This window comes from Pagrus pagrus (assembly GCF_965226575.1).
Source record: "Pagrus pagrus genome assembly, chromosome: 5".
Lineage (NCBI taxonomy): Eukaryota > Metazoa > Chordata > Actinopteri > Spariformes > Sparidae > Pagrus > Pagrus pagrus.
Window position 1 is genome coordinate 34,570,889 of NC_140189.1, and position 15,327 is coordinate 34,586,215.

Below are 15,327 nucleotides of genomic sequence, written 5' to 3' on the forward strand. Positions count from 1 at the left end.
GCTTCGTGCGACAGCATCCACTTAAATGTAAGAAACAAGCACTTTTGAAAGAGAATAGGCCAGCTCATGTAAAGATCACACTATTCAGTTCATGTGTTTGATCAGAGTAAAGTACCGAACAGAGAAAGTAAAGTCACTGAAATGTTTTCAGGCTTTTAATCATCGTGAGCTGAGCGTCAGGCTCAGTGGCTGGGATGAGAAAATCTCTGCTTCTAATCAGTGAAAAACCTTTTTCATAATTTATCACGGGGGATAGAAGTTTTGGTGCGATGCAGAGTTTCTTTCTAGTCGGTTGTTATCAGCTGTATTGATTCAACTTTGAAGATTAAGATGATCCAGTTCCAGAAATATCATACATGTTTAAAGATCATATATATATATATATACACACACACACACACACACACACACACACACACACACACACACACGTTTTCGATGTGGTTTTTTCCACAAAAAAGTTCTATGATCTTGTTAAAATCCTAAAAATGACATGTACATCATCTCCCTCATTAAATGATCCTGACTCTATGTTTATGTCAATAATATGTCAGTTCAAGTGTAACTACCACACAGGAGACGCCTTCTTCTTATGCAGGATAAACAAAAGTATAAAATCTCTCTAATCCTTGTTTTCCACCGTCTTGTCTAGTTTGTGTGTATAGCCCAGCAGGACTACTGCTGCATCCTCAACCAGGTGGAGAAGAACATGCAGAAGGTCGAGGAGGAAGGGGAGATCGTTATGGTGAAGGAACACCGTGAACTGGACCGCACCGGCACCAGGAAAGGACACATCGTCATCAAGGTGACCGATCAACAATCAGTCTTTTTTAAACCCAAAAACAAAATAAATGTAAACGTATTCTAAACCAATAACCACGTCACTTTAAACCTCAGGGCACATCGGAGCGTCTCACCATGCACCTGGTGGAGGAACACTCAGTGGTGGACCCCACCTACATCGAGGACTTCCTGTTGACCTACAGGACCTTCCTCTCCAGCCCAATGGTCGTGGGCAAGAAGCTCCTGGAGTGGTTCCACGACCCCAGTCTCAGGGACAAGGTACGTGAGCAGGACCACCGTATACCTGCGTTAGCTCAGGAAATAATTCAAATATTAATCAGAGACAGAGACAAGAAAATGGAGGCTGCATAATGCAATTACACACAAGTGCATGCATAATGACTCTCTAACACACTTCAGCAGAGGGTCTCTGTGAGCCCGTAGACGTTTTTAGGTCAGGACGTAAACTACGTGATGCACACTCCCAGTCAACCAGTAAACTGTGTGTTGACCTGTGCTGATCATGTGATTGCTCCAGGTCACACGGGTAGTCTTGCTGTGGGTAAACAATCACTTCAATGACTTTGAGGGTGACCCTGCCATGACTCACTTTCTGGAAGAGTTCGAAAACAATCTGGAGAAAGAAGTAAGTGTAACAGCTACACAGAGCGCCAGCACACAAAAATGTATTTACTGCACTTTTCCTCATATCTGTGTTGTGATTTCTCTCCAGAAAATGTGTGGGCACCTCAGACTGTTAAATATAGCGTGCGCTGCTAAAGCCAAGCCGCGGCTGGTGACACTGACCAAGCCGTCCAGGGACTCTCCTCTGGCCTTCAGCCTTCTCGGAGGTCAGGAGAAAGGTTTCCGCATCTTCATCGATGCTGTTGAGGCAGGGAGCAAGGCAGCAGAAGTCGGCCTTAAGCGTGGAGATCAGGTAAGATATCCGTGGGGATAATTTCAGAACAGGCTAATTAATGAAACAAGTCTTTTCAAGTCCTTTTCTTTTAAAAAATCTTTTAGTGACCAAAGTTACATCAGTACAATAAATACACTCAACATCGACTGGACAGTGCAACATCATGACGTTACGGCTGCAACTAACCATTGTTTTCATTGTCGATTAATCTGCCGATGGTCTTCTTGATTAATCGATCAGTTGTTTGGTCCATTAAATGTCAGGAAATTGTGAAAATGTCAATCAGTGTTTCCCAAAGGCCAAGAGGACGTCTTTAAATGTCTTGTTTGAAAGAGACTCAAAGATTTTCAGTTCACTGTCATGAAGGAGCAAAGAAACCAGATTATTCACAGTTAAGAAGCTGAAATAGTCAAAACAGGTTGTGATTAATTTGGTAGTTGACAACTAATTAATTAATAGATTAATTGTTTGAGCTCTACATGACCTACAGAGAGACAATCGAGCTACTCTGCTGACAAAGGATGAGCAGAAAGAGGAGTGGTAGGGGAGCTACTGAGCTACTGATGCTCCTTAACATTATCTTCATCACTTTCTAATTTGAACACATAAAGGGCAATTTAATTTGTCAGACAGTATTCATGGTTTGTGCTGTAACAGTTTGTCTGCAGGTTGTTAAAATCTTGGGAGTAAAAGTATAAATGCAGCTGAACATAGTCACAAGGTCTTCATGTCTGTAGGCCACAGTTGTGAGTAGAGATCCCTCCCGTCACACAGGCCAGAACTCAAATTGCTCTTTTTCCTCGTGTCGAAGTTCATTATTCTTGTAAAATTGGTTTTACGTTTCCTCTAACTACCATTAAAAAGCTTCTTTAAAGAAGTCTTGAATTGAACTCCCCAGTAGCGGCGGGGAGCCCGTGTTGGCTCTCGCTCCTCGCAACTTGACTTCTCAACCGTTTTCACACTCGGCGGTCTTCAGGGCTTTAAGCAAAGTCCCTTAATCCTTGAAACCATCTTGAGAGTGTCTGGATGCGAGTTAAGCCCTCTTGACTCCAAACATCCCCTGCAGCTGTTTCCCCCAAAAGGAAGCGAGGAAGCTGACATCCTTGGAAGCATTCACTCTCTCATACACGCTCACACCTTCCAGTTTTAGCAGCTTCATTTTCAACCATCATTCGCTCAGGACGGATCATTTAAGAGCTTCGGTATTAGTGCCATTTGTTCAGTCATCGGGCCATTAGCAGCAGTAAACTCCAAGTAATGTCTCATTAATCGCTGCTGATCCCAAAACAGACATTTGGTCTTGTAAGTCAGTGTTGGCCTCACACACTGAAGCAGAGGATGGCCTGTGCTTCAGCTACTGTCAGAGGTGATTTCCTCTTCCACTGAAGAGGAAGAGGCAAAGGCTGGAAAGCAGATTGTGTTGAAATGCAAATATCCGGTTCACATACAAAGGTCAAGCTGCTAAGGCAAAGACAATTTGAAGGTGACACGGCCCGCATTAATGTCAGAACCATGTGTGGGACTAAATGCCACAATGTAAAACATGCCAGAGGATTGAAGTTTACGGCCTCTTTGTTCACTGGATGAAATATGGAGTTCAGAGCTCGTTCTCTGTAACGAGTTCAAGGTTTAACGGTGACAACTGAGGCAGAAAACACATAGTTGTTTCTTTCTGCATCCACATACATAAAAGGCAGCTGTAGCTTTAGATTTGCTTTGTTTTTATGAGAGAGGATCCACTCACCTCAATGAGAGTGTGAGTCAAAGTCCTGGTGAGAGTCCACCGAACCAATCACCTGCCTGCACCTGATGTATTTCTTCCTTCTTCTGTCTGCAGATCTTGGAGGTCAATGGGCAGAACTTTGAGAATGTCCAGCTCAGCAAAGCCAACGAGATTCTGAAGAACAACACCCACTTGTCCATAACTGTGAAAACAAACCTTTTAGGTAAATTTCTTGGATCTGAAATCTTGTCAGCGTTGTGTGAGATCTTTTGTCATGTGTTCTCGTAAAGTGAAGGTTTACCTATTAAATCTTTGTCCTTTTCTCGTGAATTTGTGCATGATTTCACTTATTCAGCACTCACAAGTGAAGATTCCTCGGTTTTTAAAGGGTTGGGAGATGGTGTTTTAAATCAATTACAGCCAAATTCAATAATTCAAACCACCCTGGGTCCTATTATTTAATGAAAGAGACAGAAGTGCTTAAACACTCAAAGAAAAGAGCGAGAATATTCCTCTCTGTCACTTTGAATGATTTTTATAGTATTTTCATTAATACAAAATATATTTATCTCCCCTTGACCCAAATTTTTGTCTCCTCCATGTTCTGATTCAGTGTTTAAAGAGCTGCTAACCAGGCCAGAGCACGACCACGATTTGGACGGCGAGGAGGAACATGACAGAAAGAACGGCGCACCCCACCTTCCAAAGATCGGAGACATCAAGAAGGCCAGCCGCTACTCCATCCCCGACCTGGCGGTGGACGTGGAGCAGGTGATGGGCCTGGAGAAGGTCAGCAAGAAAGCAAAGACCAACACGGTGGGAGGACGCAACAAGCTGAAGAAGATCTTCGACAAGACGCTCACCAGCATCCTGCCGCCTAAACCGTACAAGTAAGAAGAACTTTTATTATCCAGAAAATAATTGTAACCAAATATAAAAACTGCACAGGATGGTGTAGCTGGCGATATTTAAAGGATACGTAATAAGCCAGCATCCTTTATCTATTTATCTGCCAATTATTTTCACGATTGTTAAGTCTACAAAATGTCAAAAACTTGAGAAAAATGCTCATCACAATTTCCCAAAGACCAAAGTGATGACCAAATTTCTTTTTTTGTCCAACCAACAGACCAAAAACCAAAGACTCTTCATTTACTATCATAAATGACAAAGAAATGCAGCAAACCCTCACATCTAAGAGGCAAATGTTTGACATTTTTGCTTGAAAAATGAGAGAGAGAGAGAGAGAGATGTGACATCTGAGAGTCAAAGACAGTTTGTAGACTTCTTTTAGTTTCAGGTTAACAGTATGCAGTGTGCAGACGGGAAGCTGTGATTTTGTTTTACGTTTGATTGCAGCTGATGAGGCTGTTTGTCTCGACTTTTCTGAAATTGTAAAACTCGAAGCGATGGGAATTGATGGGAAGCGAGTGCACAGTGTGACTGATCAATCACTCGCTGAGCTGAATCAGACAGATCTTCACTGATGCCATCGCAGCCATTAGCTGATGATGACTCGGAACATTTCTAAATTTTAGCTGTGATCCGTGTGAGAGCGCACAGATAAATACTGAACTGAAAGTAAGTTTGTAATAAAAAATAACTTTTCAGTTGTGCCCGTGCTGAGTGTGTGTAACTGCCCTGATGACAGAGGGCTTCTCCAGCTCCAGCTGATCTCCACATGATATTTCTGCTCACTGACACAAACTGACCTGTCATCGCACCAATCACCCAGTGTCAGGTGTGAAATGTGGGTGTACTTCTTGCAGGAAACAGTCGATGCTCTGCACAGCCAGAGGCGTCCATCTCCTGCCCACACTAATGTCGCCCCCTGCCTTTTGTTGACAGAACTGCTGTCTCACCCCTCCCCTGCTCTCCCTCTTGTTTCCATAGTGACGTTTGCGTGGGCCAATCGCAGGACGACAGCATTGTGGGGATGAAGCAGTCCAAACAGATCCCACCACCTCTGCCCGTCAGTGGAAACCTGTCGTCATCAAACCCAGACCTGCTGCAGTCTCACCACCGCATCCTGGACTTCAACAACCAGCCTGGTGTGTATCAGACTGCTGTGTGGGCAGATTGTAGCAACAAACCACCTTCACTTCATTTTGTTAAAAACATCTGATGAATAATATCCAAAAAAAATATACGATTATGTCCTATTTTTATAGATTATTTTCATTAGCAGCAGTATGAAGCCTCTGAAATCATCAATAGACTTTTTATTTTTTATTCAATTTATTCAATTTTACCTTTTTTACCCAGAGACGGAAATATCTTCATATATATAGACGAATTAATAAGTCGGCCCAAATAGTTCAGACTGAGTTGTAGACAGCATTTCATAACTTTATATAGTTTCTCCAAACGCAACAAGTCTCAAAATTGAGCGTTTTTGTAAGGGAGTCTGGGATATTGCCACTGAATGGTTGTTTGTTTAATGGTTAGCACCTACATTCAGAAATTAAATTCTGTTTGTTGTGAAGTGAAAGTATTTGTCAGCTTTTCATTGAGAATCTGTTAAAAAGGCTAAATTCAAAATGTATAAATGTCATTTTAAATCTTAAAAGTGACCTGATCACATTGATGCAACGATGTTCTAAATCCTTGTTGCTGTAAAGAAATCCTAATTTAATCTGCCAACTGCATAAATCCACTTGTAGAAAAACCGTCTATCTTTCCATCTTTATTAACTCCTGTCCATCACATGTTGTTTGTGCTCTTCCAGTCCCGGTCGTACTGAGTGAGTACCTTATCTCCTTGTGATCCTGCTTCTCCTGCCACAGTCCAGCCTTTGTCAGTGCTGTCAGCCTCTACTGTATTTCAGACTTGCAGACATCAATCAGCTTCTGTGCTGCAGTTTGTAACATAAACTCAGTTAATCTGCACTAATTGAGTAAAGCTAACAGCACTGCATTGACTGCTGACCTTTAAATCTTCTGTGGACACATGGGGGTTGATTTTGTACTGGAGATGTTGGGTCTTATGATCTGTGGGGTCGTGGTTCTGATCAGTTAATGAATGATCCATCACAATCTAAAGATGCTGGTGTCTTAATGCTCCGAGGGGAATCTGTGAAGATGGACTGGCTTTTGATAAATCTTGGAAAACAAACAAAAACTCACTGCTGTTACGTGCTCACATCTCACAGTAATAACGAGGCTAATAAGTGAGCCTTCAACCTCATTATGTGTCTTTACATTCCCAGATATGTCGGATCAGGTGTTACGAGTCTTCAAGGCGGACCAGCAGTCTCGATACATCATGATCGGGAAGGACACGACGGCTAAGGAGGTGGTGGCCCAGGCTATCAGGGAGTTTGCCCTGACTGCAGCAGCAGACGCTTATTCGCTGTGTGAAGTGTCCGTCACACCAGAGGGCGTCATCAAACAGAGGCGGCTACCGGACCAGCTGTCGAAACTAGCCGACAGGATTCAACTGAGTGGAAGGTAAAGACATCCGCACCTGGATGTGCATTGTTATTCTTCCTTTCCTCATTCTTCGTCTTTACATGAGTGTTGGAAAATAGTTAATTTTTAGTTAAACTGACTTGAAAAACTGTTTAACAAACCGCACATCTCCTCTATCATCAGATACTACCTAAAGAGCAACATGGAGACGGAGACGTTATGTTCGGACGAGGACGCTCAGGACCTCCTGCGAGAAGGCCAGATCTCTCTGCTGCAGCTCAGTACGGTGGAGGTCGCCACTCAGCTCTCCATGCGGGCTTTTGAACTCTTCTGTGCCATCGAGCCCACCGAATACATCGACGACCTGTTCAAGCTGCGCTCCAAGACTGGCTCGGCCAGCCTGAAGCGCTTCGAGGAGGCCATTAACCACGAGACCTTCTGGGTGGCCACGGAGGTGACGCGAGAGCCGAACCAGCTCAAACGCATGAAGACCGTCAAGCACTTCATCAAGATCGCGCTGCACTGCCGCGAGTGCAAGAACTTCAACTCCATGTTCGCCATCATCAGGTGAGACCGAATGCCTGAGGTGTTATCACTTCTGCAGAAATGAATTAGAGAAACTGATGAACTAAGACAGATCGAGCATAAACTGGGACTATGTTCCTGTGCTAATGCTTAAAATGTCTCCCCTCACAGTGGTCTGAACCTGGCTCCAGTCTCCAGACTGAGGGGGACGTGGGAGAAGCTACCTAGCAAGTATGAGAAGCTGTTCGGGGACCTGCAGGACCTCTTCGACCCTTCAAGAAATATGGCCAAGTACAGGAATGTCCTCAACAATCAGAACCTCCAGCCGCCGATCATCCCCCTGTTCCCCGTCATCAAGAAGGACCTCACCTTCCTACATGAAGGTAGATCACATGAATATAAAGACATATATATGACATAAACAGCCGATTCCACTTGTAATATGGTTTTCCTTTCTGTGTTTAATGTTAACTCGTAGTTATACTGTCGTGACATTTTGCAAGCGAGCGAGCAAAACTGTGTACCAGGAAGATGAGCTACTGTGTAATACTGTAATATTTGCCGTTTTTTGTCAGATGGTTTTACCCTGCCATGGACTCTACATAGCACCTAAACAAATATCAGGATGAACTACTGTACTCTTTTACACTAAACTAGTGTAATAAATGTATCTATATTTTACATATGTGACTTAAAGGGAGCTAAACCGCACCAATCCCACTATTAAGAGTCTGTGATGTCCAGTTAGCTGGTTTCGTTACCTTTCTTTCATAAAAATGGTTGATTCCAGCTCTTCAGTCAGCTCATTATGTCAGCGGTCAGACTGAGAACATAGAGTTTTAGATTACAGGAAACACAAAGGAAGAAGTAGCTAAATGTAGCATGCTAGCTGTGGCTATCTCATCAGCGAGATTTAGCATCAACATACTTTACGTGTGAGTAACCTGTATTCACTTTCTGTCTTTCTTCCTCTGTTTCTCAGGCAATGACTCTAAAGTGGATGGCCTGGTGAACTTTGAGAAGCTGAGGATGATTGCCAAAGAAATTCGCCATGTTGGTCGCATGGCCTCCGTCAACATGGACCCGGCCCTCATGTTTCGGACCAGGTAAGACACCTCTCTAAAAACGAAGCCGGATATGAGATAAATAATGATCCTTCACCCTCTCTGTAGGACCAGTAGGCTCTCCACTGACTAACCAAACCTCTGTGGGGTTAGCCGGTTCACATAGATCCAATAAAGATTCCTGCATCACGCTTTTCTTTCAAGCAGCTGTTCCCTCTGGCAACTGCTTCCTCTGGCAACTGTTCCCTACACACATTGTTGGCATAAGATGTGCACAGTGCTCCTGTGAAAGTGTGTCTTTGTCTAATGATGTCACTTCCTAGCGGTGTTGCCATTTGATTTCCTTCTCCTCTGACTTCCACGTGGGTCTTTGGTGAAATTGCTTCTCTTTTGGTGATCTTGGTGGTCTTTCCTGTCCTAAGCTTTTGTCTCCTTCTCTCTTTCTCTACTCGTCCACCCCTTTTCCCTCCATGCTTCTCTGTTCATGGCACCCACCCTCTAGGAAGAAGAAGTGGAGGAGTTTAGGGTAAGTTTGGTGACCCTACAACCTTTTGCCCTCCCTGAACCACGGCTGTTTTTCTGCCAGTTTGCGTGCTTCTTTTCTGAAATCTTGTTTCCATTAACCGGTTTGAGTTGAGTCCTCCCACTAACACTGCCTGACCCTGACTGAAGGGCGCTGAATGAAACAAAGGTCACTTATGCTAACATCAGGAGGACTATTGTACATTCACAGCTGTTGTGCCTACATGACATTGACATATATCCTAAAAGTACAACAAACTAATATTATTGATTGGAATCCAGTCTTATTTTAGCAAATGTGACCTTTTCTGACATGTTGTCTTAGCTAACAATATGCATGAGGCTTCAGTTTCAGAATTGCCCGGTCTTTGAGGTTTTATCTTCATATCAAACCTCCAAACAGCCAGAGATTCTGGATAAATATGTTTTTTTATCATACTTTACATTCTTGTGGTCAAATGGGACATCGTTGTGCATTCACTGGGACATTTAATGGGAAACACATGGAAGCACGCTGCAAAAAAGGAAATCTTTTCTGGTAATTATGACTTCTGTATCTCGTAATTGTGACTTGGCATCTTGTAATTATGAGAAAACCAGCTTGGAATTGTAATTATGAGATCTTAATCTCGGAAATGTGAGGTGTTAAGTCATAATAACAAGACAGGAAAGTGGTAATTACACAAAACATTTTGTTTTCCTTTGAATGAAATGTGCATCATCCTGATTTCAGTCAGTGTATTTCAGAAGCGATTCTATCCAAACTGTCCGTATCAGAAACGCCTTGACAAACTTCTGAGACCCGGTGTTTTGTGTACTTTTTGACTGAGACCATGTGCAAGTAAAGCTTGTACTACTTCTACTACTACCAGCTCTGATTCAAGCCACAGAAATGTAAACTATGACCGTGCTACACTCGTAGATCTCCCCCTTTCTACTCCCCTGTTGTTTGACAGCAGCCATCATTCCTCACCCCCCTCTGCTGCCTGGAATGCCTGGAATGTTTTGGAGAAGAGAAATGCCTAAAGCTGCTCTCTGCATGTCCAAGTTTACCTACATCCTCCCTGTGTAGCCCAGTAGTATTACCTGTACATTTATAATGACATATAGGCTCAATTACGCACTAAAGCAACATGTTAATAAGACTTTCTCTGTTCTTTCTATTTGTTTTTGTGCGTCTTTGTCTGCAAATCTGCGCCTCTCTGTATGTTTTGGCGCATGTTTCCGTGTGGCTGCCCGTGTGTACCATCAGGTCCTTAAGCCAGGGTAGTGCCAATGCGGCAGTGCTCGACGTCACCCAGACAGGCGGGCACAAGAAGCGGGTGCGACGCAGCTCCTTCCTGAACGCCAAAAAGCTTTACGAGGACGCCCAGATGGCCAGGAAGGTCAAACAGTACCTGTCCAACCTCAGCCTGGAGACGAACGAGGAGAGTCTGCAGACGCTGTCGCTGCAGTGTGAACCCTCCATCAGTACATGTGAGTCTGTGGCACACAAATACATGAAGGACTCAGGCATTCCTCAAAATCTAACAGGAAATATGGATATAGTGTAGAAGATGACCTCATCCTGTCTTATCCCCTTGCAGAGGAATCATATTGTTCTAGAGAGAAACATGTTCCCAGGATTTACAGCAGAGAGAAACAGGGTGTGACCTCTGGAGTAACAAGACACTCAGTCTTCCTTCAGAACTCACTGGCAGGGAATAAAAATGATAACTGGGCCAGTTTCCCACTGTTAATGCCAACACCCCTCGCTGTTAATGCATTGATCGGCAGAAGGTCAAAGAGACTCCCTCAGGCCAGCAAACGCAGTTTAGATCCCTGAAACAGCTTCGACTGTCCATCAACACAGGTTTTCTCAAGCTAGGCAGCAAATTCCTGCCTTCTCATAAGTCATTTTATGTGAGTGTGTTTGTAGTCTTAAATTTGAATCTAGAAGATCTTAATTGTCACAAATATTGTATTTAATTTCACTTATCCATCGTTGACTTTATTTTTGTCAAAATGAGTCGAGCTCTTCTACGTCAAAGTCCATATTTCTGTTTCAAATCTTTAACCTTCTACTAAACTGAATACTGTATTTTTATACCTGCGCTTACCTGTATTAGCCTAACTCACTCAAATAACCATATTTATGTATAAACCTCTGCACTGAACCACACATGTATACCTTTATACTTACCTGCAATGCTTGAACAAGATAAACATGATCTGTCCAACAATCAGTCTTAAATTTAGTTAAAATGACCTTGAGGATGTCTTGAAAAGCTTTCAGTTGAAGTGTCTGGCACCTGGAGCCACCCTAAAATCTGAATAACTTGGTCTAACTTGCTCGCTCTTTCTCTCCCCACCCAGTGCCCAAGAATGCCGGTGGGAAGCGACCAGACACCTCCCCAGTGGTGTCCAGAGCTGCCAGCCAACAGAGGGGCCAGCTGGCCAAAGGAAACCAGGCCCTGCAGGTCCCCGCCGTGGCCCTTTACCCATCCCGAAAGAAAGTGCCAGTCAAGGATCTGCCGCCGTTTGGTAAGAAGAAAGTTAACCTTCATTAATTCTAATAATGTTTACCTGTAAGCAGTACTGTAAGTCGCCCTAATACATAATAAAGCATATTTATCTGGAAAAGTTTGAAGCTGCAACATCCAGTGGATTTTAAGACAATCAGTTGCCTGCTATGTTGAAAATCAACAGATCGCTTTATTCGAGATAAGATTGAGTGAACTGAAGCCGCTCCTGTTCACGCGTCCTTCTGCGTGCCACCGCTGCCATGTTTTCTCTTCCTCATCCTGTTATTTGTAGACGGCAGCAGAGCCAGCCTTTCCCAGCTTCTTCAGGGCAGTGCTGCCACCTAGAGGCTGTCTGGCAATAAGCAAATAAATGAAACAAAAATCCCAGACAATGCAGTTTAGCATCCCGGCAGCCTCGGGGGGGTGGCAGTGTTCCTCATGCTAATTCTGCTCATCTTCTCGCAAATGTCCACAGGCACCAGTTCCCCTCAGTCTCTGAAGAAGATCCTGTCTCTGTCAGAGGAGGGGAACGAAAGGCACCGCAGGCAGCCAGAGGACACCGTGTCCAACGCCTCCTCCCAGCTCTCCTCCCCTCCCACCTCCCCCCAGAGCTCACCCAAGAAGGGTAAGCCAATAATCCTCCCTCCCTCTCACACCATCTCCAGACTCCTTCGCTCTGTCATCATGTGTCACAAATGCCACCTGGTGGCTGCCAGCAGGCATCGCATGTCTCAGATATGTTGTTGTGTCCTGATGTTGTTCCTTCAAAATAAGACTCACCTTATTTCAAACCTAGATTCTTTAGTGCCAGAATTACTGTTGAGATTCTTGCAGATTAAGAAGCGAAAGATTGTGTAAAATGTGTTGCAGGTAAAAACAAGAATATGATTCTGATTCCTCCTCAGAGAGGACGACATGCACTAAAAGAAGGAGTTATCACGGTCTTGCTACAGAAAAGACAATAATCCACCAGAACTTTAAGCCGCACTAAGGCCTTCAAATTCCCGCCCAGGTTCAATCTATCAAGTGTTGTTGTTCAGCTGGTCTTGATGACAGTAATACGTGTTCCCCTTTAAAAACACTGCAGACGCAGGAGAGGTTTGTAGAATTGAATTGGCCCGAGACCCATCCTGCTAACTGGACTGGAATCAGGTGTATGACATGTAATTTACTGTTTAATTTAAGCTTTAAAACCTGCATGTTATGTTGAAATAATTCAATCATTGCTACTGCTTGAATTAACTTTGGACCTCCTCACTTCGGACTCTAAAGTTTAGCCAGGATTGAAGCAGTTACTCAGGTGATTTATGCTGATAGTCAAAGTGAAACATGACCTCCGGGCTGTTCTCTCTTAGAAAGATGCCACAATGACATTCTTGTAAAACTACAACATATGTACTTACATGTGTCAGCAGTCACCACCAGTGATTTCTCTGTTCCTCCCCACACTTTGTTGTGGCATTCTCAGTCCCTTCACGCTTGTTATCTAAACTTTCCGCACTCTTCAGCGCCGTGTTGAAACCCTGAGCCTCGTAGTAAACTGCTGTTTCAGGAAGAATCTAATGTGCTCGTCCGCAAAGAGCTCGTTGGCTTGGAAATGACACTCTACAATTATCCCTGCAGTCTGTGAGGGATGCCTCGACTGAGATAAGATACATGAATTAGAGATGATTTATGATGAGAGTTAAAAGAAGTTAGTTATGTTAATGTTAGAGGCCCACTCAGCACACAGGGGGCCAAGTTAGGGCTTTATCATCCTTTTTATCTTCGGAACGAGCTTCACAAGACCAGAAGGATTTGAATTTAATCTACTGAGACTGAGACACTTGCACTAAGTTGAACATATTTTCCCTTTTTCTTCTTCTCTTCTACAGGTTACAACCGGATGGTAGACGCCTACTCAGACTCGGGTCACAGTGAGATCTCCTCTCGCTCCAGCCTCGTCAGTAACTCCTCTTTCGACATGGCCCAGGAGGAGAGGAGGCTCCGTCACTCTGGAGGAGTCGGGGATTCACACATTCTGGGAGCACGACTGGAGCGAAGAGCCACCACCGACCCCGATCAGTACAGCCTCGGGTAGGAACACTCACACTTGTATTGACTGGTTGGTTTCTTAAGATCCGTTTTATTTATCTGACTTCACTTTTGATTCTTTATGGCATCACAGGTCGTATTCATCGATGCAGGACTGTCGGGGCATTTATACCGGCTGCCCCACAGTTCTCTCCTCGCCCAGTTCAGAGGAGCTGACTCAGGATCAGGGCGATCGCGTTTCCCTCGACGCTGCAGACAGCGGCCGCGGCTCCTGGACTTCCTGCTCCTCTGGTTCCCACGACAACATCCAGACCATGCAGCAGGGGCGTAGCTGGGAGACTCTGGCCTTTGTAACCGGAGGCGGAGGAGGCATTGGAGGACTCCCTCCAGGCGGACCGGAGGCCTTACTGGGGGGGCCTGCTGCACTGTGGGCAGCCCAGGCCAGGGGGAGCTGGGCGTCCGCCAGCTCCTCCTCATCCTCAGCTGCGTACTGGGGGGAGGACTCTGAAGGAGACACTGGCACCATCAAGAGGAGAGGAGGGAAGGACGTCAACGCCGACCCAGAAACAAGTAGCATCACATCCACTGGGTCAGAGGAGGCCAAGCAGCTCGGACGGCCGTCCCCGTCACCGATCACCGCCGGGGGTAAAGGCCTCATTTGTGAGTCACAAACACATACAGGCACTTTATGTTTATCTTTCATCTGCTGTCGTGCTTGTTGACAAGGTGCTAAAACCATATCTTTAATATGGTTTTAGCACCTGAGTTTTAGCATAGGATAAAAAGATGATCCGACATTAAATAATAGCATCACTCATATAAGTAGTAATCTAAAAAGTTTTTCCGTGTCTTCATCATCGTCATTTCCTTTGTGTCCCTTCAGCACGGAAAGAAAGCCGTTACCGTGAGCCTCCCCCAACTCCCCCCGGCTACACCGCCCTGACCATCTCCGACCTCGCTGAAGGGCAGCACCCGCCCCCGTCTGTCCCCACGTCCACGGTGACCCACACAGGCCGCCGGCCGCCAGACTACACCACGGCCCTGCAACGCTCGCGCATGGTCACTCAGTCGCCCGACTCCCACCAGGCCCACCAGGGGGCCAAACAGCGGGCGGGCGGCCTCCACCGCACGCGCTCACCGGCCGAGGATCAAGATGCTGAGGAGGAAGAGGAGGGTGAGTCCTTGTCTCCCAAACTAATCGCTCTGAGGAAGCCAAAGCCAGTGGCACAGCATACACCTGAGACTCCCAGACCATGAGAGTGTGTGTACGGGGGTTAACAGGCAGGGCCCCTCTCCCCAAGGCAGGTAAAAACTCATTTATCAGGTCGCCCCCCCTCCACTCCAATGAACCTGCATGTGAACAGGAACACACACTCGGACTGAGACCATTCCTTCACACAGCACCAGTAGGACCGGTCCCGCTCCAAATCACAATCCTCTAACAGCTGAGTTCAGTCATTTAGTAATAGTGACGTGGGACTTGTTCATTTGGAGCTGGACCCTCACCTTTAACCCTCAATATGTCATCATGCATGAGTCATACTGGTCGCAGCAGACACTCACCACCTCTCTACCACCACACATCCTGCTCTCCTCTCTCACCGCCTCACACACTGTGCTGGTAGCATCCATCAGCAGGCACAGTGCCGCCAGGATCCTCTCACCCATGCAATCAAACTCAATGCCTGAAAACATGCACCTCCATCCTCCTGCACCAGCACGCACCTGAGCAACTCGCCTGCAGTCACTCTGGATGATTCTGTATCATTGTAGGAGCTAGTTTCACACATGCAGTTGTCCAGTGTTTTTTGATTTCTAATCAAGTCTGGTTTTCAGGTTTGGA

At 45.2% G+C, this 15,327-nt stretch overlaps 1 protein-coding gene across 6 annotated transcripts in view; it reads left to right on the top strand.

Moving 5' to 3' along the window:
• The window catches only part of rapgef2b (Rap guanine nucleotide exchange factor 2b), a 122,019-nt gene that overhangs the window by 102,431 nt on the left and 4,261 nt on the right, over positions 1-15,327 (top strand). For 2 of the 6 annotated variants that reach the window (XM_084353721.1, XM_084353724.1), the window contains 18 exons: positions 653-805; positions 898-1,062; positions 1,322-1,429; positions 1,517-1,720; positions 3,540-3,648; positions 4,039-4,315; positions 5,319-5,476; positions 6,634-6,874; positions 7,019-7,402; positions 7,532-7,743; positions 8,343-8,466; positions 8,927-8,950; positions 10,199-10,422; positions 11,302-11,469; positions 11,926-12,075; positions 13,325-13,526; positions 13,618-14,144; positions 14,368-14,789. In XM_084353721.1, coding sequence (XP_084209847.1) covers positions 653-805; positions 898-1,062; positions 1,322-1,429; positions 1,517-1,720; positions 3,540-3,648; positions 4,039-4,315; positions 5,319-5,476; positions 6,634-6,874; positions 7,019-7,402; positions 7,532-7,743; positions 8,343-8,466; positions 8,927-8,950; positions 10,199-10,422; positions 11,302-11,469; positions 11,926-12,075; positions 13,325-13,526; positions 13,618-14,144; positions 14,368-14,741 — 3,804 coding nt within the window. In that variant the 3' untranslated portion in view covers positions 14,742-14,789. The remainder of the gene's footprint in view (positions 1-652; positions 806-897; positions 1,063-1,321; positions 1,430-1,516; positions 1,721-3,539; positions 3,649-4,038; positions 4,316-5,318; positions 5,477-6,633; positions 6,875-7,018; positions 7,403-7,531; positions 7,744-8,342; positions 8,467-8,926; positions 8,951-10,198; positions 10,423-11,301; positions 11,470-11,925; positions 12,076-13,324; positions 13,527-13,617; positions 14,145-14,367; positions 14,790-15,327) is intronic. The other 4 variants (XM_084353723.1, XM_084353722.1, XM_084353726.1 and 1 more) reach the window with 4 other exon arrangements.